Below are 23,868 nucleotides of genomic sequence, written 5' to 3'. Positions count from 1 at the left end.
ACTTGTCGTTTTTTTGTTGTTGTTCCTGCTGTTTGGACTCTCTGCTCAAAAACATGAAAATTGTTGGAACACTTAAGACACTCTGAAATTATGTTAACTGGGAAGTCCATGTATTGTTATTTCTTCTCCTAAGATAGCAGATGTCGTACGCCATATTGTTCACTTGATTCCTTCTGGCAGATGCGCCGTGATTGGCTGGGTGCTTGATTGACAGGTAGTAGGTGGAGTTGGTGACGGCGTGAAAGCGTGAGACTTTCAGTGAGCTTATTCAAATATATAGCTGGTGAGATACATGCATGAACATGTAATCTATATGTCTTGTTGCTTTATTGAACCCTGCAAGGACCAATGATCATAAATCAATTTCCGATAATATATGGCTACAATATAACAAGCAAGGATGAACACATTGAATTATATTGAGTTTTATTCAGTTAATATATGCAATACAGGAAATGTGGGCGCTGAGTAATGAAACAGTTTTCAGCACAATTTTTCGTCCCAAACGGTTCGAAGCCCCATGGGGCGCCATTCAGACATCACTACTCTTGGCGCTGCACAAAAAGGAGAGGGTGGCTAAAAAGGGCCCAGGTAAGGTTCTAGTTCTCTACTCATAATCAATGTATGTAAAGAAAGAGAAAATCTTTGGATGACTGAAATCTTACAATTTATGAGTGCAAAGAATTGATAAAAATATAAGAAAAATAATTTTTCAACTGTTTTATATGAAGCAAACACATGATTATTGATGAAGGTTCTTTATTCAAAACAATGTACATAAAACAAGTCTTGTGAAAAGAAATTGCTCCTTAAATATGTTTGCAAAGCTTGATAGAATAAAAGTGTAACAAATTTTAAAATTCAAAAAAATATAGCAATAAAAGCGGAAAATAGGGGTGATGAGAAAAGAATAATCATATGTGTATAGGAGTACACACACACATAAAATCTTTAACTAAAGTTCTAAAAATGCCGACACAGAGCATAAACTTCTCATTTCATCTTTGCAGGCACACGTTTTAGAAACTCTGAAATAGTTTTGAGGGCGAGGAAAGAAAAATCACGTCTTCTGCTGGGCCAAGCGTTACACGCTGGGTGTGTTTAGCAGCCGGTGCAGGCGGCAAAGGCACAGATCTCACACACATCCATGGGGACCATCGCTAAAATAAACACAGAAAAAACAGGCGTTGTAAATCACCTGCACCTCGAGGCAAACCTGATGTCTTCATAAGTCTGATTGTAGAACATCTAAAAGTCTCACCCAGTCTGGTGAGTGATGCAGAAGCTCCTCTCTGCTTACACAGGGGCACAAACTCCTGGGGGAGCAGAGGTTCAGCACAGAGGGGCGTGGAGGTGGCCAGGAGGCGAGGGCTTTGCTCTCCTGCCACAGCACTGCTCCTTGACAGCTCCTGAAGCCTCCTGACAGCTTCCAGTGAGAAAGACAACCCGTTCTCCTGGAGGAGAGGTCAGACGTTACAGTTAAAGCGCTCAGCTTGAATCAGATCCAGTCATTTCTTTAGCTTTCTATAAAAAGTGGACCTGGTCCTTGTCACCAGTTAAACTTAACCAGACTCAGTTGGATCATGAAGACATTGGTAATTCAGAAATGAGAACTGATGCACTCACTTCAACCTGCACAGCCTCAGGAGTCGGGCTGAGAGCCAGGACGAGGACGGCGATGGTGGCGAGAGCAGCCTTCATGGTGTCTGTGGACTTTTCGTCACGGGGTGTTTGTCTCTGGCTGTGAAGGAGGTCAGCTCAGTGTGTGCACTGCTGGCGTATTGCTCACAGGCCTCCTTTTAAACCAGCGCCCTGCGGGGCGTGACTCATGTCACGTTTTCCACTAATGGGATCAAAGTTTTTCTCACGGGTTAATGAGTAGTGAAATGTTTTTATAGCATTGTAAAGGAGAATTCATAAATTCTGCTCTGACTCCATCAGAACAGAACAGGTCTGACAAGTTAAACATTTATTCAATCGTCTGTCTGTCTGTCTGCCTGCCTGCCTGTCTGTCTGCGTTACCATCAGCCACCAACTCAGCTAAAACCACCTTATTGTAAATTTTAGAGGGTGGTTCTGACCCACATTCAGAGCAACGTCCTGGAAACACTGGACCTCCTGCAGGACCCCAACGGATCCACTTCAGACGCTACTGCTGCGGTCCTGCATAAACCCCCCCGTCACACCTGGAGATTAAAGACGTCTACATCGGGATGCTCTTTACTGACTACACACTACCCTCTGTGACCCCACCCTCTGTGACTGGCTCCTGGACTTTCCAACAGGCAGGCCTCAGTCTTTGGGATAGAGGCATACCTCAGGGGTGTGTCCTCAGTCCTATCCTCTTCACCCTCTTCACTCACCACTGTGTCGTCTTCCACAAGGACAAGATCATCCTAAAGTTTATTGACGACACCACTTTGATGGGACGCATCACGAGGCCCCTTACAGGAGGGAGGTGGACACGCTGGTGAGATTGTGAGGGGACAACAACCTCACCCTCAGCATGGACAAAAGAGATGATAGTGGACGTGAGGAAGGAATGGAGCCCTCATCAGCCATTAAACGCCTGGGGACAGGAAGTGGAGAGGGTGGGGCTTCGCATCTATGAAGACGTTACCTGGTCCACAAACACCACTCAGCTGGTGAAGAAAGCCCAACAGCAGCTGCACGTCTTGTGGAGGCTGAGGAGGTTTTGCATGTCGCCAAAGATTCTGAACAGCTTCTACAGCTGGTTGAGGCCACCCTGACCAACTGCATCACCGTGTGGTATGGCAGCAACACCAGTGTGGACCACAGATGCCTGTAAAGACTGATGAGGGCTACTAAAGCCCGAGGTGTTAGGGTAGGTGATAGATGAAGTGGCTGCTGCTCCCGCTGCTGCTGGCGGGGATACACAGGCTGCTTCAGTGCCAGTCTCGGCAAGCACAGATGCCGGACATGATTGTTCCGGTTCTGGAGGTTTCAGTGCGGGCCTTTGCTCTGTTTTCTTTGGTGGTGTAGATCCCTGGCTGAGTCCGAACCCAGTGTCCCCTGTTCAGGTTTCTCCGGTGTCTTCAGTCCTCGTAAACTCGCCACCAACCTCACCTGAGGTCCAAGATGACTTCTCTGTCCTCAGGCTGTTCATCGGGTCAGCCAGACTTCTGACCAGGAAGTCTGGTAGAGGAGCAGATGATGTGCTCACAGACCAGGAGGTCTACAGGTTGAAGAAGATGCTGTTCAGATGGAAAGCACAAGTACATATAGTATATATACTATATATATATATATATATATATATATATATATATATATATATATATATATATATATACTAAAGTTCCCAGAGTGCTCCTACTACTGCAGGGACCTACATCTTCCACATATGTTCCAGCTGTTCTTTCAACCCTTGATACTTCTCAATATTTTCGTGTTCCTTCTTCCTGATGTTGGTGTTCCTGTTCCTGCTCTCTTCTGCTCTTTGTCCATCACCACTATGTCGGGTTTTTTAGCCAGCAGCTGTTAGTCAGTCTGGAAGCTGAAGTCCCACAGGATCTTAGCCTTGTCATTCTCAACCACCTTTGGTGGTATGTCCCATTGGGATTTGGGTACTTCTAGTCCATACTGGGTACAGATGTTCCTGTACACTATCCTGTAGTATACGTATATATGGGTACAGACACACACACACACAAGGGGCCTGTGGGCAAGCAGATGATGGGCAAGTCGAGTGGTGGGTAGCTCCTTCATGGTGCACCCCCAATGAGAAACTTATAATGGGGACAGCGCCTGTCTCAAGGGTGCTTTGGCAGTACTTGTGAGGTGAACTGACATCTCACTGTTGCCACACGATGACGGATTTTTTTAAAAAGCAACTTTTTTGTTGCGTTTATGCCTTCCGTGCACACGACAACGCAGATATCTGGAACGAAAACGCAACTTTTCGAAAACGCTGGCCTAGGTGGATTTTTTTTTAAAACGCTGGGTCTGCGTTGTCGTGTGGACAGTGTATCTGCAACTTTTTAAAAACGCTGACGTCTTGCCTGCGACGAAAACCTCTGTGACGTCATATTTATGGGTCCGTATGTTGTGACAACAAAACACAGAGGATTCCTATTGGATAAAATTTGACTCAATACTGCCACCACATGGTTTGGCATGCTTATAGACGTCTCCGAAAATGCACTGGTGCATTTACGTGTGGACGGAGATTTTTTTGAAAACGCTGTCGTGTGGACGCGAATCGTTTTCGATGCGTTTTTAAAAAGTTGCGTTTTCAGGAACCGCAAGGTTTGTTAACATCATAGATGGTCAAAACAAGAAGTTGACTACGGTAAGTTCAAGCAGGCGGTGGTGTGTGTTCACGTGGTGTATGGGAACAATATCTGGGGGTGTGTGACAGGTGTGACAGAGGGAACTCAATAACATAATGGCCAGCCCCTGTAAACGAAGCGCCTGTACCGGAAGTGATCTGATTAATATTCAATCAAAGATATTGAGGTCCATGGATCAGTTTGGGGCAAAGCATTTCAAATACAGTGTAGTTGGACATCTGGCAGCAGAATGACATGAGTCCAAAAAAAAGCATAATATGGGACCTTGGGCGGTACGGTGGTGCAGTGGGTAGCGCTGTCATCGCACAGCAAGGCGGTTCCGGGTTCGCGTCCCGCTCTTTGCGGAGTTTGAATGTTCTTCCTGTGTCTGCGTGGGTTCTCTCCGGGTTCTCCGGCTTCCTCACCACACCTCCAAAAACATGCACTTGAGGTTAACTGGTCCCCAGTAAATAAAATGCCTGCACTTCGCCAGTAAACTCCATTAGTGGGTTCTTGTACATGAAGGGTTAGGGTTAGGGTTAGAATAAGGAATTATGTATTCACACAATAGCCATTAAAATACACCTCAGAGATGGTGTCAAAACACGCATCTGGATGCTGCAAGGTAACAGTGCTAACTAATATGTAATCCACTGTAGAGAATGCCAGATTCCAGCAAATTACCTTCTCACTTTAGTGGAATATACTCTGTAGTCCATAACTGAAAAATGTGAATTCCATGAAATGATGCTTGAAATGACAGACTACTTCCTTGATAGAGGAAGATACTGTGCAAGTATTATGACTTGCACCATTTCATATTGTACTAATAACCAAAAGTAGATGTACTGTGATTTAAGCCTGCTGTCATTTCATGGAAAATCAATTGTGCAAAGAATTACATCACAAGTCTCACACGCCGCCTGCCTTACTTTACACTGTGATTTAGACAAAGGTCAACAGTAGCAACTTTACTATAAAGCCATATATTAACACAGATGGGTCCTCCAGCTCCTGCAGATTGAACCCAAAGAGATTTATCAGGAGTGTCAGATCCCCCCTCACCTGAGTTAGCCTGCACCAATAAATCAGCCTTTATTTTACCTGCAGCCTGGATGCCATACCTTTATTTACTCTCACTGTTCCCATCACTTAACCAGCCTCTTACAACATGATAAGAGTCTGGGACTGTCTGATAACATCATGTTGTGATAGAACAGTGTAAATCGTATATGTGCCAACTTTATCATGCTGTCTGGTGTAGGACAGACATAAGGGCTTGAAAGATTAATATATGAGGGAGCAAGGACAGATGACCATAACAGAAGAGCACTAAAACGGAATTTTAAAGAAAAAAAAATTAGACGTATGACTACATATGTAGACATATGGTTACAAAAAAACGATTTTAAAATGTTTTCTGTGTAGGTTATGGATAGGGTTAGTTTGCTAGCAAATACTTTTTTGATGAAATCTTGCGAGAACCTGTTTTTACAGAGACACTGCAGTAACAGTTTCTCTGTAATTTGAGTTTTGAGTGGGGGTTGATGTCATCCTATTTTATATGGAAAAATAACTTTAAACACTTGTTTCACATGAAATTTAGAGGCACCTAAGCTACAAAACCAATCTTTCTTTGCTCAGTGTTTATTAGTTAATGTTATCATTCTATCATGCTAATCTGCAGTGGTGATCATAAACACTCTAGTTTCCCTGCAAACATCATCATACTAACTTTTTAAACGTGTAACATTAGGCTGAATGCTCCTGTGTATGTGTACAGCCTTGTTGAAGAACCAGGGTGACTCCATGTACTGATGGTTCCTCCAACAACCTGAACAGAGAGTTAGATCTTTTCTCTCAATTACATTTAAAAACAGCCCATGATTTAAAAAAAAAACAAAAAACACCTTGATAAAATGGAGGCACACCATTTACCTTCAGATATTCAGGATGAGTGTTTTCTCCAGCTGTGTTAGTATCCAGATCTGGGGTAGTTCACCACAGAACCCCTCAAACAGAACATCTTTCTGCTCTAACTCACTGTTGATGAGCACAATTCCATAGCTCGCCTTCTTATCTGGCCAAGATGGGTATGTTGCAGCCTGTTTCAGAGAGCAGAGGGTGGATTACGTAGTTCTATCCATGGTTCTTCTCCAGGCCCAGGAAGTAACCCTTGTTTTGTACCCTGGATCGGACCAGTACCCTTTAGCATCTAACAAGTTAACTAAAGACACTTTTTTCAACTTGGGGATTTCAATATACCCCTGATTACCCCTGTGGAAGTGCTTGTTTCTAACTCCACGATCTGAGCCTCCAGGTCTTTGATAGATCGGCAGGTGTCGCGGGTGACGTTCAGAGTACCTGTATACTGCTCTCACAGGAGTTTTATCTCTGTTTTGCCATAATCCCACCGCTGCCTAAAAGAAGTAGAATCAGCTTATTTAAAATGCTTCAAAAATTATTTTAAAATTCTCTAAAGCCTGTCCAAAGCTAATACTGAATTAAAATGCCAGTATGCACTCTAAGGTATAACAACATGACATAAAACCAAAGAATTATCAGTAAAAGCAGCTGTCGTTATTTGACAAAACCTAAAAACATTGAAATGGTGTTTAAAACAATAAAAACGATCCAGTTTGGCTAAACGCGGATGGAAGACAGGATACCCAAAGGCCTGGAAATCCCGCCCCCAATTCAGCGACAGCGCACTATGGACATGAAACTGGCCTATCTGCCACTCTCTCACTCCGTCTCTTTTACTTGACCTATCTCTTTCCCCAATGTATGACCGCCATTGTTTTCTTATTTTGATCAATTGGTTTTTTTTAAGTCCGAATATTTCCTGATCAGTGAGTTATGACGTAGATCTGTTATTGATGACATTAAGCTGAATTTAAAAAAACTTGAGTTTGCAAAAAACGGTTGGTCACTTCCTACTGGTTTTTTTACGGATGCTATCTAAAAACCTTTTGAGGTCAGGAAAGAAATTTTCTATTTTGGCCCACAAATCTCTTCTGCAAATCTTATTTTTCTGTTATGGCTTCTTTCGAACTGTCTTCAATTTTGTTTTCAGAGCTACTTGTATCAATAGGGTTCTCTGCGTTTTTTTATTATCAATTTTTTTGCTTTACTCCTTCTTGTGTCAGACAAAAAAATCCATCACAATAGGTAAAACACTATCACAATATCATCCTCTTTCTCCTTCTCCAGCTGAGACTCTACCATTCTGGGGGCTGTCTCTCTGCCCCCTTCATTCTGTTCATCCTTTGTGCTGTCACCCGTGTCCTGTTTAACCTGTTTAACCTTTGTGCTGTCACACAAGGGTTAAACAGGTTCAGCTCTTCATTGATCCGATTAGGTACCATCAATAATTTGTCTCCAGAGGGCGAAACATTTGTTCGTTGGGTCAGTGGTACCGCCGACCGGGAACATTTTTAAAGGACTCAGGAGCCGACCATGTTGTGACAGCTCCCTCTCCAGGGCCTTGTCGCTGAGGTGCAGAGGTGCATTTGATATGATCACTTTTTTAGCCGGGTTAGCCAGGGGGAGGACGGGGGTGAAGGCATTCATAATCATTCATTCATTCAAAAAAAATGCTTGGTATCTTTTTCTTCTGAACAACTTCATCTATATGAACAGATGGTTATTATGTTCCTATAACCTACTTCATTGATATATTGGGCCAAAATAAACAATCAAATTCGAAAATGAATAAAGAGTATTCATTGCAAAATAAAACCAAAAACATGCTCTGAACTGTTTTGGATATTGAAAAAGGTTGCTTCAGGCTTCTAAGATAAATTTGTAAATGTAAAATTGAAATACTGTAACCTAATACTATATATATTTACAATAGAAACATGTATATCCTGCAGGCGTTTCTAGCTGAAACTCTAAATAAACACCAACTTCAGCTGCAACTGTATTCAAAGCCATCAAATTGTAAAAGAAACATTCTTAAATGGTGCAACTATAAAATTGAATGACATTTAACTATAATCAGGCTATATACAAATATATATTACATATATATATACAGTGGGCTGTAGTTTGTTTTACGAATGCCACTTTTCAAAGCAGTTCCTGTTCCAGTCGACACACGGGTGACAACGCTCAGGCTTTGCGTTTCCATGGGGTGAGCTTTCTCACATTGTCCACCTTATGGCGCTGTTGGAAGATCCTACATCCTTGCATGGCACTCTGGCTGGAGTCTGCCGCCACAGCAATGCCAACAGGAATGTGGTCAGTACTTCTGGAGCCTCCCACTTCTGTCCACCCCACACACAGCTCCGTCTGGAGGTCCTCGTGGGTCAGGGGCTTCACCTACTTTGAGTTAGTAGGGGGTGTGGTACCAGCGTACACTCCTGTGGGTGGGTAGACTAATATTGCAGCAGCTGGTCCGACAGATCCACACCATCCATGTGCTTTTGTAAGCAATAACTGGGGTGGGGCAGGGGATCTCCTTCACCGACCAGCTTCCATCTTTAACCTTCACCTTCCTCCTGCCACCTCCCCAGAAACTGCTGGATGGATGGTGGAGCAAAGCACCTCCCGTGTGTACATCCACTTGACGAAGACCAGAGAGCCCCCACTGATCCACCGATGTTTCTCTGGGGTGGGCACTACCCCCTGTCTTCCCTGTATGTCCCACAGGTTCCAAACTTGATGTCAGCCAGCTTGAGGAACAACTGGGGGCTGGAATGAAAATTTATCTTGCAGAGCTCCTCGCTGTCCACATCAGTCCTGCTGTACTTCTGGCCCGTTGCTTAATTGTATGCTGCTTTCTGTTGTTGTTGACACACAGTGTATGCAGCGTGGGTGGGGAGAGGTCCTGGTCTCTGTGTAGAGGGTCCTGGTCCCTGTGTAGAGGGTCCTGGTCCCTGTGTAGAGGGTCCTGGTCCCTGTGTAGAGGGTCCGGGTCTCTGTATAGAGGGTCCTGGTCTCTGTGTAGAGGGTCCTGGTCTACTCTCCTCATATCTGTACACAGACACGTGAAAATAAAATTGAAAAATTCAAATTCTCTGGCCCCCTACAACAATGTGAAAAGTCACTTTACAAAAGAAAATAAGTCATGAAGAAAGAAAAATATAAATAGTATAACACAAAATAAAACCTAGGAAAATCTGTATATCTATTTAAAATTAGTTTACTAAACTCATAATTTCAGCCCTGATTTTCGGTTTATATAAACCTACATAAATACATCACGTTATGTATAAAAAACAAATATAAAATATATATTACAGTATAAGCATATAAAGTGATTTATACGGGAATAGATAAATCAAAAACTAAATATTCATGTTTAGTTTGACTTGCCTCTCAAAGGACTCTGTAACCTCATTGTCTTCTTGGTTGCTGTCCTCCTCCTCCTCGCACGAAAAAGATGAAAAAATATCTTCTTCCATGTAACATCTCCAAGACTTGCCGAACACTCAATGTTCTCACTTTTATCTTCGATTAGTCAGTCTTCTTCTAAATTCTTCTTTCGATGTTTGATGATTGATCGCTGCTCCTTGCTGAACAGCATGAACGCGTTGGGAGGTTTTTTGACGGACGGAAGGCCTCCCGTCCTCACACTCGTTCCTGCGTTTTCTCTTCCTACAAGAATTCAGACAAAAACACAGAAGGTGAACCCGAGTTAAACTGTGTGAAGAACTTTATAAAGGGGAAAGAAAGTCAGGAGAAGACATGACATGAGTGAAATTCATCCTGAACATAATTGCAGGATTTTATTTATTTATTTCTTGAACAGGGACATTGCACAAAGAATGTGTTACAGAGACCAAAGATAGCTTAAAGCTAATTTTCATCTGTAGTCCCTGTATTACTGCCTCAACTTGATTAAAATGTGTAAACGTCTTCCACTAGTTTCTTTGTGGGTCATGAGTATTAAACTATGAGCCAGCAGCCAGTGAGTTTCTCACTTCACATTGTTAAAGTTCAGAAGAATGTGTGTTAAATTGATTTAAACGATGTCACAGCAAACTGTTCAGTTACTCTAGAGATTTGTTGAGTTGTTTTTGGGAACATGTGTTGCTCTCTACTCTACTCCTCTACGGTAAAACAGTTGTATTCTTTGACCCAGGGACACAGGCGTAGTGTGACTCCTGGTTGTCTGATGTTGTGATGGTGGTGACTGTGTACTCATGTCTGGAGAAAATCAAGTTGTTAAAGTCAAAAAACCTTGTGTTTTATGTTGAAAAAATTTCACATGATGTGAAATCTGTATCGACTGGTGAAGGAAAACAGCAGCAGCATGTAGAACATTTCCTTCCTGGTAAGAAGATGGTGAAAGAATCTGTCCAGTTAGCCACGGTTTGCTGATAGCAGGTACCTTCAACAGTGGAATGTCATAAATGTTGTGTCTTCCTCTTTTCTCTTTCCTTCAGGGTCTCCTTTAGATCTTCATCCAGCGGCCTGGAGATGTGTCGGTGTCTCCAGGCTGCTGGGTTCTTGCTGAGACAGAAAGATGATGATCTGTGCAGTCTAGACAAAGAAACAGGAATGATATTTTAATGCAAACATTTCATCTGTGTTTCTGCTTCATTCCACTGCAGGTGTGGGGGACAGAAAAGATGCTGCACTGGCTCAGACAACACGAATGACACAAAGACAGCTTACCTCCTGTTGTAGTGAGCATCCCCTTATTGACGAATAGACCACCCTGATATGTGGAACAGTGAGACTGGGTTCACACAGGACGGTTTCAAGTTCCATGACTCTGTGGAACGCACCTTGGAGTGGATCTCAATGAGGGCATCCAGCAGCTGTGATGATGATGATCTGAGGAGAGACAGAAAAAAAACATGCAGACTGTGTGACATTGTGAGCGTGGACACATTGAACCCTGGACATGGACCTGCCAGCAGCTACTTCCTGTAGCCTCACCCTCCTGCAGGCCACAGTTTGTGTACTTCATCTAATCCTACAGGTCCATGCAGGAGACACGGATCATCACACAGGCGGTCCCAGTCCAACTGGGTCATGACTCCACTGGAACCTCCTGATGCTGCTTTCAGTCTCAGCATCACACCTGAGTAAACTATACAAGTCAAACAATGACAAAAATTTTTAAACCAGATGAGGATGTGTACGTGATTCATTTGTATCATTTAAAATATAGATGGTCAAAACTGTTATTAAAATGATCGAAATAATGTTGATATTTGTTGGCAGGAAGAGGAAGAACATAAGGTTTGATTTAACAACTGGAATTCAAGACATTCCTGGATTAAATTTTGAAGATCATCTCAAGTAAGACCAGCATAATTCTAATATCTGATCTGATATTTGCCAATACAAATTCAAAACTCAAGGCTCACCCAGAAGAATCAGGTGAACTTCTGAACATTTGGGCCAGTCATTAGTTAGCCTAGCTTGGCATAATGACAGGATACAAGGAAAATTTGCCACACAAATGAACTCTCAAGGGACATTTTTAAAAGAGAATGTTAGTAACTAATGCAGCAGAGGTTGAAACATTCAGAGATTTAGTCCTGAACATGGGTCAAGCTACAAAAACCTACATTTCCCATGATGCAACTCAAAAGCATACAGTACTTGTCCTGGCAAGTCAAATCCAGTATGAGATGTGATCTAACCTCTGGTGTTGGTGGGAGAAGCGGTCCCTGAGGAGCTGTGAGGTCAGACGTCAGAGGGATGGAGCTTCTCACTCCTTCATCTCCTCCTGGGCCTCCTCCTCCTCTTCTTCTCATTCCATTTAAATCATCAACATTCATTAATCTGATCATTTCAACGAGTCTGATTTCTTTCTTTCTCATCACACCTGTGGTGTCAGATGGACCAGTGACGGTGTGACCAACTGACGACCTGGCGGTGGAGGGCCTCAGACTCATCCTCCATCTTCCAGGACTCCCACCAGTCGTCCTCTTGAAGGTCATCCTCCTGTCTGTGCAGTAGAAGAACCCAAACATACAATTTTGTTTAGCTACATGTCATGTATGTAATTTCCATTATGTCTGAGTCACTTCTGCACACCTAGTGTGACAGCAACATCACAATCTTGTTCCTGTCAACTAAATCTGATTAACAAAAACAGCATACTGTAATGGTACTGGTTACTCATAGACATAGTAACAGTGATGCTGTATGCCTCTATTTATTCTATGTTTGTGTTCATTTTAGGTGCCTACTTTAAAAATTAAATTTAGATGAACCCATCAGAATGAATGAAGTATCCAGCCCCGACACAACTCCAACTTTGTCCTTCTTGAACATTGTTCACAAGAATCTGCTGATTCTGAGTGGAATCCATGCGACATTCCCAGTACCTGCTTTTGTGGCGAGTGTGCAGAAAACGTTTCTTCCTCATTACTCTCCCATACAGCCTGCCCTTCTGCAAAGTACACTGAAGAGTTGAACGATGCAGTGACACCATCTACAGCAAGATCATGTTGTAGGTCTGTGGACCTCGTCTGTGGGTTCAGTTTGACTGTTCTCACCATCCTTCACCTCTGCTGATTTGAAACTTTTCGACATGGACTTTTGACACGTCAGCCGTTCTCATGATTGGCTTCACCTGTGTGTGTAGGTCCAGGGTCAATGAGCTGACAAAAAAAAATTGTCTTCCAATAATTAGTGCTCAAGTATTTAAATCAATAAAACAACAAGGATGTCGAAAACTGCGAACCAGCTTATTTTATATTTAAATAATTATTGCACACTTTCTGTAAATCCTATAAATTTCATTCCTCAAATATCAGTGTTTGTCTGCTATATGATGTATTGAACTGAAACTGCTGATCTGAACAACCAGTGATTTATAAAGGAAAATCTTGAAAACTATCAGGGGTGCCGAAACTTATTCATTCCACTGTATGTAACAACTAAAACTTCAGTTGTTAATTTATGTGTCATATGATGGCAAAAAAGTCAGCTAAAAATGATTCTTCTACAATTTAATGCAAAATTTTGACTGATCACAGAAAAATATTATAACATTCATAATAGTATTGAAGGTCCTCACTCGAGTCGCGGCAAAGACAACCTGCAAATAACAAAAACCACCATGGAACTAGAACATAGTCATAAGTGATGCAGTAGCTGGACTGTAGTCTATCCAGTAGCTACTGCAATGTTCATCGCTTTACATAATGAAATGTGAATGGAAGCTGCACAGAAATATTATTCACCCTGTAACTAAGACAAAGAGAAACTGAACACATCTCCTGTCAGGAAATAACAGGAGGCAAGAAGTTATTCTAACTGAATTTAATTGGAAAAGAGGACAGACACTGATTTGGCCTGCTAAGACTTTGAGTGACGTTATCAGCAATATTTGACGACAATTTCAATTACAAGCAGTCCTCAACATACAAACATAATTGTTATATGAGGTTGTTTGTGATTTTAAATGTTTTTAAATCATTATTGATTACATTTAAATATCATTACTACTCTAAATACTGAAGTTATATTCCTTAAAACTAACCAGATGTAATTACAGGACATTAAAACAACACATAATAAATAAAATGCCGCAGTTCCATAATGTAACTTTAACATCTCTACCTCTGCTGAATGAGGTGTTCAGCCATTGAAGTGTTCCACCACACTGACGTGAATGACGCAATGATGACGCACTTCCTGGTCATCAAACGTCAGACACGCCCCTTTATGTTTGATTACCTGTACTCTGTTTTACTTAATTAGGTTTCTCTGTTAACTCCAATACATCAACATCAACATCAACTAGCAATACATTCGGCGTTAGCGTCAGTTAATGCTTCCGGGCAGAAACTTAACCCGAAAGGTTCCTACATCATTTACCTCCTACAGAGAGACAACCGGACAAAATAAAACAACACATAATAAAATAAAATACATGTACAGATCGTTTCAAGTTGACACTAGTCGTTCTCGATTATACGGCAGCTGAGGAAAAACACACGGAAAAATAATAATCACGTTTAGTCATTCCACCCGACTAAACATGTCCACCACAAATACTGGACTCTGAAAATCACTAGAAAACCTTTAAAAGCACATAGTATCATGTTACTGCACAATAGATAAGAGTAAAAACATAATTATATTAAAACATTCCAATATTTACCATTAATCACTCGTGATTGATGTGATTGCTTTGAACTAAGATCAGTTTGCGGTAAACTTTTGCTTCTTATAATTTAATCCTCGAGGAGAATAATAAAACCCTTATAGAACTCTCCACCAGAATTTAAGATCAACAACAGCCAGAGTCAAATCAACTTTATTTATAAAGCTTGAATCACAGCAGTTGAGCATTGAAAATGGGTTGTGACTGGTGAAGATGAGTTGTGACTGACAGCAGGGCTAAATATCCAGTGACTGATTTTTATCACTAATGTTTTTCTGTCATACAGATACGTGGATCTCCACATCTTTAGATTACAGCCACTCTACGGCGCTTTAGCGTTAGCATGTAGCTTATCTTTACAGTGAGGAATTAATGTTTAGCGTTTCAATATTAACTTCCATTCATAGCGCCATCTGCTGGCTTCAGGAAGTAATACGTGTCAAATTCACAGCAGTTTCTTCCATCTCCTGTCAGTTGCAATGGCAGTTACACAGTTGATGGTGATTGGCTGATTCAGTTTGACCAGGCTTCTGATTGGTGGATTCCACTTGACTCCACCCACATTGACTGTATTAACATATCACCTAAAGTAATGTCAGTCAGTCACTCCACATCAGTGAGGCCAAGACAACTGTCAACCACCAAACTGCAGGATATCAGAGCATCAAACTGGGAAAACTGATTGATTGCAACCTGATATTTATTTTGTTTATAACAACACATCTGAATCACATCAACAAATAAACAGTGAAAGAAAAGGAAGTTAAGTTGTCAACCGACATGCAGCCAGTACAGTAAGTCATGACTCTAATGTAAAATTAGTAAAGCAAATTACTAATTCTCTAAATTTACAGTCAAATGTTCATAAATTTGATATTTATCACAAACGAATTAATAGATTTTCACAACTTTGGTCTTAATTTTGAGAATTATGGTTTACAGTTCAAGAACATCAAAATCTGATGAAAATCTGATCAAAAGTATTTTCAATCCAGAAAAGTTCAAGTTTAGACAAGTATCTTCATTTATTTACATGATACTTGGTCAGAGCAACTTGTTTTGGGAGGTGGTGCCTTGCTCATGGGCACCACAGCAGTGAACTCGCACCTCTCCAACTACAAGTTCACACTCTTAATTGTTTGGTCCACAGGTGGGTTTTGAACCGGCCCCACTCTGGTCCCTAGATTTAGTTTGATCACATTCTGTTTATAATTGTAATTAATATCCACAAATCCAAATTTTCTGCATGAGATCAATGCTACAACCACAACATCTGAGTGTTCCTTCACATGTAACAGCATCCAGCAGAAATTTATAACCTAGTCCACCTGAGCTGTTCATTCAGAACAAAAGGCTTTTCTCACTCCTTCTTAACCAGTGACATCTTTTATACGCAAAGTCCAAACATTTAAAGGGACAGTAAAGTTAATTTTAAGTGACACATATGTTATTCATCATTATGATGAATAACGCCCATGACGTATGACGCCGTGACCACTGAATACGGAAGCTGCTGCGGCACAGATTTGAAGCTTTTTTGACCAAACAGATGATGCTACACATATAAAATTTATTTTTCATAATGATGAATTTAACTATAGGTGTCACATAAATGCAGTGAAATGTACAAAATATCCCTGAATGAGCCAACTTTTGTATCTTTGTGTTTTACAGGTATTTCGACAAAGTGACTGAAAAGCTTCTGGAGTTTATCTCACAGGTCGACTGCAGAGAGTTAACACCTCTGGACAACACACTGAACAACCTGAATGATACACCCTTGCCTCCACCTCCTATGCTCAATGCTGCTCCTGGAACAAATAAGAGTGGGGATGGAGAAGGTTCCAGGTGCAGTATATCAGAAGCAGCCAGCAAGATGTTGGAGCAGGGAACACTGGATGTCACTGAAATACTGAACCTGTTGGATCGGTGGTTTGATGAGAACTTCCCAACAGCAGATTTCAGTGCTCCACCTCCTTCCACTTCACCTCAGAACATGTGCCAGGGTCCTACAGTGGATGACCCAACAGCAGTGGCCATCAGTAGCCCTGCTGCCACAGAAACAAAGAACATACTGGACCAGTGGCTAGGAGGGGTCTCGGCAGAAGAGGCTGGCAACAACACTCCTGCTGCTACTCCAATGCACCTGAAGGGTTACTGGTCCGTCTCCAACATTCCAACAGCACCAAAGCTTGGAGACTTTTCTGCTGCTGCTCTACAAACAGTAAGTCCTTCCATCACTCCATGTATTTTCCCATACTGAATTTTTTTTCTTACTGTAAATTGTAAGGAGAGGTAATCCTGTCTTCTTGTGGACCTGTGACATCTTTGCAGCTTGTCTAATCACCTGTGCTCTTTGTATATTCAGAGTCCAGACATCCCAGTGGGGAGGATCCCTGAGAGCTCGCAGTACTCCATGGAACTTCTTGGAATGCTGTACGTAACACTCAAGTGAATGATTGTTGTAATTGAAAGTCTCACACTGTTTTTCTAAAATCTAATGTGTCTTTTGTCTGTGAAGGAATGGACTACCAGTGTACAGATACCCACAGGTCTTAACTAACTCTGTTGTTGCTGCTCCACCAAGGAACTACTCCGTATACCAGTCAAAAAAGTAATTTTTTTTGGACATTTTCATCCTGAAGAAACCTTTCTCCAGTTTTAATTCACTCATGATTTAATCATTTTTGTTCCTTCTATTTCATGTGTGTTATATTAATGCAAACATCTCTGCATGCATCACGATTCTAATCACTAATGGATATTAATGTTCGGCACACACAAGGTTAACTTTGACACATGTTATGTGTTGTTCTGCTTCTCTCTCTGCTTCTACGTTAACCTAAGCTCTACCATGTGTTTATCATAGGAGGAATCAGCATCGCAACCGTCCCTACGTCAAGAAGCCACCAAATGCATTCATGCTGTTCTTGAAGGAGCAAAGGCCATTTGTCCACCCTGACATCCAGCGCCAAGGGAGTGGTGTTGTGAATAAAATTCTGGGACGGAAGGTAACTTTCTGAAGCCATCTCATTTCTTCAGCATTTTGTTTCTTTATCTAAGCATAGGCCGTCGACAACAGTCTGCCAGAGTGGTCTGTCCTGTGCCACTTTTTCACGCTGATTCCAGGTCTTTTCCATCCTCTTGATGTCAGCATCAAGGTCATGGTGCCAGGTTTTTCTTGCCACAGGTCTGCGTTGCTGATGGTGTCAGGCCAGTGTATCTGGAGGATCCTTCTCAGGCAGCCAATTCTTGCTATGGCATCTGCGTCTGTGCCGCCCTGTCTGTCAATGATGCTGCCCAATAATGTGAAGGTTTATAGCTCTTCCAGCTCGCTCACATGAAGCATGACCGGGTCCTCACTTGTTGTATTGATCTTGAGGATCTTGGTCTTGTCTTCATGAATCTTGAGGACAACTTGTGATGAAGTTGCTGCCAGCTCTGTCGTCTTATCCTGCATCTGCTGGTGTCTCTGGAAAGGTAGGACTAAGTTGTCAGTGAAGTCTATGTCCACTGAATACCGTTTCTTTTGTCTGCTTTGGATGTCTTCATGGTCCAGTTAATCATCAGAAGGAAGAAGAAAGGTGATAAAAGGCAGCTTTGTCTGACTCCAGTCTTCAGTTGACCTCCATGGACCACTCGGCATCTCATTCCCTCGTAGGAATTCCTAATGACCAGCTTTGTTGGCACTCCATAAGGATGTAGCATTACTACTATTACTATTACCTACTACTTTTTGGCAGGTAGATGTGTCTCTTTCACCTTCTGCCACTGGTTCTCGATGCTACACTATTTTCCTCTTCCAGCAGTTTCTGTAACACTTGGTACTTGTTGGTGATAGGCAATCTGAATTCTTATCTGATCTTAAAATCTTCCAGCAGGCTGACGTTGTACCTCTACCTCTTAGTTGTTGTTTCCATCCAGTTCTTCTTCAACTTCGGCTTCAGTCTGGCTACTAGTATGTGGTGATCAGATACGTCTGCTCCTCTTCTAACCCCTACCTGGTCCTCCTGAATTTCATGTCCATGCAGATGTGATCGATCTGGTTCTCAGTCATTAAGTCCGGTGACATTCTTCTAGGCCTTGTGTATTCTTCTGTGGGGGAAAGTGTTGTCACTGATGACCAGGTTGTTTATTGCACAGAAGCCTGCAAATCTCTCATTGTTCTCATTCATCTCGCCCAATCCGTGCCTTTCCATAACTTCCTCATTCCGGTGTTGTCTTGTCCATGAGGATGTTGACACCTTTCTCTGGGTACTTGGCCATGACATTTTACAGTCTGTCATAGAACTGGTTCTTATTTTCTTCGTCTTCGTCTTTGTCATTGGTTGGCGCATAAAACTGGATAACATTCATCTTAATCTTCTTCTTCTTTGTTCTGAAGGATGCTGTGATGATTCTTGATCCATATGGTACTCATCCCATCATAGCTCTTTGTGCTGGTCATGAGAGCATGAGAGAAACACCTACTGTGTGTGGAGCATTGTCTTCTTTGTGTCCAGAATACAGCAGCATTTCTTCCATGGGCAGTCCTCTTTGTCTTGACTGTGTCCAGTGGGTCTCGCTGATTCCGAGCAGTGTGAGGTTGTAGCTCTTCATCTCTGCGACTACTTGACATGTTTTTCCCATCTCGTACATGGTCCTCGCATTCCATGTTCCGACGTTTATGGTCCTTGTCGATAGAAATGGGATCGGCCTTGTAGCTTCCGTAGATTTACGGTTTTCACCACACATCATCATACGTCCTCTTGTTGAGGTACCTTCCTCTCCCAGGCTACTAGTCTTTTGGTCAGTTGATGGCGTTTCTGTAACAATTTTCCCTTTTTACAGTACAAGGTTGTTAGCCTTGTGCCCAACCCTCCTTAGTCACCTTACGACATGCATGGTAGGGAAACAGCAGTCCTATTCTCTGCTTGCTTGGCAAGCATACTCTGGGTACGACAAGGCTGCTGTCATCTGGAGACTCCAAACACATTTGCACAATCTTTAAAGTGTATGAACAAATACCAACAAAAGAAGACTGAGTGTATACGGAAAGCTCTGTCTGTGTCCATTTGTATTTTTAAGCGTGAATGATCTTTTATTGAGAGGGTATCATCATTAGTTTTTGTTCATGTGTTCCTGCTCATGTCAGCATTAGACACCTTGACAGTATGTGGTTGTGTTATGACTAACAGTGTTAGGGACAGACAACATATTCCAGTGGACATCTATTTCTATATGTGTCTGTCCACAGTGGACATCGATTTATATCTATATGTGTCTTTTTACAGTGGACATCTATCTATATCTATATGTGTCTGTCCACAGTGGACATCTACCTATATGTGTCTGTCCACAGTGGTCGTCTCTGCCAAAGGAGGAGCAGGACAAATATTACGAAGAAGCCTGGACAGCAAGAGAGGAACACATGAAACAGTATCCTGACTGGTCAGCAATGCACAACTATGTAAGTACACACAGACAGACACAGACACAGACACAGACACACACACACACACACACACACACACACACACACACTTTGTCTGTACTGATCTGATGACATTTCATGTGTGTGTTTCTGTGCAGGGCAGAAAGATGCCCAGAAATCGATGCTGTCGTCCTTCTTTCACCGTTCAGAACCATCCATCAGTCTGAACTGGTGACTCCGTGGACCAAGACTTTGAAATTGAGGGACTTTGACATGAGAGAAGACCCAGTAGACTGACTCTGAAATCATCATTATTATTTTTACAGTGAATGTGTACTATGCAAATTGATTGACAGTCCAGTAAAGCTTTGTATATATTGTAGATCTTGTGTGTGGTTCTTATCTATGTCAGAGAGTAAAGGGAGATGATGGGGTTCTACTATGGTGTGCATCCCACGACTGGCCACTCTGTGCACCCTGCTCTGTCCGATTTACCATCCTTTCTGGCTCGCCACTGAACCTCCAAGAATCAGAATTTGACTCAGTTTCTAATCCAGCCATAAAAAAAAAACCACTCTGTACATAGAGTGTAGAAAACACAATCATCATTCTCTGTTCAATCAAGTAACACCAAACTATTTTCACTTCTCACTCTCAATATCCTAATATAAATATATATAAATATAAAAGAATACACCATCACCACTGCAGTTCTGCATAGCACTGAACCCCCTCATTCAGATCATTACAAAGAGTAGTTACGGATAAAGGTTCATAGGTGGGGCAACAATCAGCCACCTCCTCTACATGGATGAAATTAAGCTGTACCCCTGGAATGAGCAAGACATCAACTCACTGATCCACACCACCAGGATCTACAGCGATGACATAGGAATGTCGTTCGTATTAGAAAAAATGTGGCCGGATGGTATAAAGGAGAGGCAAGATGATCAGAACTGAAGGGGTTGAACCTACCTCACCGTGTGTGGAGGGTTTCATCCCAAGTCCAGCATCTTGAGGCCGAGGACTACTGAGCATCAGGGCCACTGCACAGGATGAAACATCGAAAATCCAACAGTACATCAGGATGATGGCCCCAAAAGATGAGCTGCTCAGTGAATGCCTGACGAGAGAGAGGAGGAAGAGGAGGCAGAGAAGACAACATGGAGAGACAAGCCCCTACACGGCATGTACCACCGCCAAATAGAGGAAGTGGCTAATATCAAGAAGACCTACCAATGGCTGGACAAAGCTGGACTGACAGACAGCACAGAGGCACTGATCATGGCAGCACAAGAACAGGCCCTAAGTACAAGAGCAATAGATGCCAGTATCTACCACAGTAGATCTGATCCAAGGTACAGGCTATGTAATGAAGCAAAGTTCTTTCAAAGCTTCTTTATTCCGTGGGTTCTTGTTAATGAGGTAAAGTAGGAGACTTATCCGATCATCGTAAGTTTGAAAAGCCTATTCCTGACAGCAAGTCTAATACAGATATCCGGGCTCCCCCCAGTTCCCAGAATGCCTGCAGTAAACGGGTCTTGCAACAAGAACCCACGGAATAAAGAAGCTTTGAAAGAACTTTGCTTCAGTAAGGAAGCCCCAGAGACAGTCATGCATGTGGTAGCAGGGTGTAAGATGCTAGCCAGGTCAGCATCATAGGGAGTCACAACCAAGTAGCTGTGATAGTGTGAAGGAACATTTGTGCCCAACATGGACTAGAAGTACCCAAATCTCAATGGGACATACCACCAAAGGTGGTTGAGAACAACAAGGCTAAGATCCTGTGGGACTTCAGCTTCCAGACTGACAAACAGCTGTTGGCTTACCCACCGGACATAGTGGTGGTGGACAAAAAGCAGAAGAGAGCAGTAGTGATAGATGTGGCAATACCAGCTAACGCCAACATCAAGAAGAAGGAACATGAAAAGATTGAGAAATATCAAGGGTTGAAAGAACAACTGGAACATATGTGGAAGGTCAATGCTAATGTGGTTCCCGCAGAAGTAGGAGCACTTGGGGCAGTGACCCCCGAACTGGGAGAATGGCTCCAGCAGATTCTTGGAACAACATCTAAAGCCTCAGTCCAGCGCTGTCCTAGGACAGCTACGATACTACGCAGAACCCTCAGACTCCCAGGTTGCCACACCTTTTTCCCGATACGCTGACGAAGTGATGTTGAGGAGTTAGCCTGCTTGTGCTTTTGCCTCAAAAGTCATGGCAGGAGAGCGAAGAAGGACACACTATTTTCACAGTGATTGGGAAGAAGAGTTCTTTTTTACTTCATTCAAAGTGAAATATCTGCCTCATTTGCGGGATGAGTGTCAGTACCAAGTGGCACAATGTGGGGAGACATTTCCAAACCTGCCACAAAAAACTTGTGGTGAACTAGCCACCTGGCAGCACATTCCTGACAGAAAGTCTGTTGATTAAAGGCAGCTATAGACAAAAAATTGACTTTTTTCACTAGTGCGGTTAAAAAATCCCAGAACGCAAGAGAAGTTTCATTTAGAGCTGCATATTTTTTGATAAAGAACAAGAAACCTTTTTAGGATGGGCAGGTTGTTAAAGAAGCTATGATGCTTGCCACGAACACATTATTCAAAGGTGTGAAACATGGTCCTAATGTCATCTCTACACTCTCCGATATACAGCTTGGAGGAAGTACGATGGCTAGACGAGTGCCATCTTTGTCTTAGAATTTAAAGAGCTGCTGGCCCGGGATCTCGCTGTCTGCAGGAGGTTTACTGTCCAATGTGACGAGTCAATAGACAGTACCAGCACAGCCCAGTTATTTCTCTGAATAGAGTTTGATGACTTTTCTCCAAAGAAAAACTGCTGACACTGAAGCCAACAACGCGGGGAGTTGATATACAGGTATACACCACAGTCAAAAATCCCTAAGATATTACACCTTTAAGTCAGTCCTTTTGTTACAAAAAATAAAATCAATTTAAATAAACTTTGGACGTATTATATTAAGATACATTTAGAAAAAATAACTTCTCTTCAGTTACAATATAAATGAAAATGTCACAATTCAAAATATTGTGAGATATCTCCTTTCAACCAGTCTTTTGCAGGGTTTATCTAAATGAATCAGTCCCTTGTATTCTTTGGTAATGAACAGTTAATCCTATCCACAAATTGTGGTGAACCACAATTTGGTAATTCTTAATCCAGGAAAAATAACAGTCCTAGCTAAGGAAAACAAAAATTTGGGTGCCCCTCCAAAAAAGGTTACTATAGTGCTCTATAGGGAGAAACGTTGTCCATGTGATACTTGATACTCAAGTTGTCCATTAGCAGAGCTGGGTGATGGCTGGCTGGCGGTATAAGTAGTGACTTGACGTGAAAGACAGCTAGTACAGAATAGACTGGCCACAGCTCGGCCATGTCTTATCCCGTCTCAGTATTAATCAAGTGCCAGGTTTTAAACTCCGTACAATGTTTACAACATTAAACACACATACACCACTAAATTATTACAGTGACTCGTTTCCAAGTCTGTTGGTTGTTAGTGCTCAGCTAGCAATTAGCAGTTAGCGTCTAGCATTAAAAAATGCATTCATATTTACCCATACACCAGTGATGTGCTTCCTTTTATAACAGAAGCACATCACGTAGCATCAATATATGTGCTCACCTAACAGGAAGAAGTAAGTGGGGACTTGACGTGAAAGATGGCTAGGTTAGACTGGCCACAGCTCGGCCATATCTTATCCCGTCTCAGTATTAAACAAGTACAACCCGCGAATTCTCTCGCTCTGAGATCGCCACTACACAGCCGTAAAACAAAGCTTTACTGTCGTGACTCTTAAAGAAACAGTGTACCTATTAACGCTGAATAACAGGCTGACCAGATAACCACTGGGTTACATTTACTGTGTCTAAAAAAGCTGGCAGCAGACAGCATGAAGCCTAATAAATTAAGGCGGAACTTAAAGAAAAAAATAAGCATTAAGCTAGTTATAAAGCTCTCCACTGTAAGGCTCCATCTTACATTGAAGATCTTATTGATTGAAAGACATTATGCCCAAGCATGCTGATAAGCCGCTTGAGTTTATTCAGCGGAAACG

At 42.2% G+C, this 23,868-nt stretch overlaps 1 protein-coding gene and 1 long non-coding RNA gene across 9 annotated transcripts; both read right to left on the bottom strand.

Moving 5' to 3' along the window:
• Positions 1–486: 486 nt before the first annotated feature.
• Positions 487–1,776, bottom strand: LOC137589543 (guanylin-like). Its single transcript, XM_068307377.1, has 3 exons — positions 1,627–1,776; positions 1,262–1,454; positions 487–1,160 (listed from the first exon to the last, which is right to left on the bottom strand). The coding sequence occupies exons 1-3, from the start codon at positions 1,699–1,701 to the stop codon at positions 1,102–1,104; spliced, it is 327 nt and encodes a 108-aa protein (XP_068163478.1). The 5' UTR covers positions 1,702–1,776; the 3' UTR covers positions 487–1,101.
• Positions 1,777–6,062: 4,286 nt separating this feature from the next.
• Positions 6,063–23,568, bottom strand: LOC137589624 (uncharacterized). Of its 8 annotated transcripts, XR_011034243.1 has the most exons (8): positions 20,765–23,527; positions 12,085–12,207; positions 11,900–12,005; positions 11,187–11,340; positions 10,920–11,081; positions 10,633–10,784; positions 9,615–9,896; positions 6,063–9,272 (listed from the first exon to the last, which is right to left on the bottom strand). It is a non-coding gene; the product is annotated as an uncharacterized lncRNA (long non-coding RNA). The 8 variants fall into 8 exon arrangements; XR_011034240.1 differs by having other exon boundaries at positions 11,900–12,207; positions 23,436–23,568; XR_011034238.1 differs by having other exon boundaries at positions 11,900–12,207.
• Positions 23,569–23,868: the final 300 nt, after the last annotated feature.

The sequence above is a fragment of the Antennarius striatus genome, chromosome 22 (assembly GCF_040054535.1).
Source record: "Antennarius striatus isolate MH-2024 chromosome 22, ASM4005453v1, whole genome shotgun sequence".
NCBI lineage: Eukaryota > Metazoa > Chordata > Actinopteri > Lophiiformes > Antennariidae > Antennarius > Antennarius striatus.
Note: the sequence above shows the minus strand (reverse complement) of the source record. Positions and strands in the feature narration are given on the sequence as shown.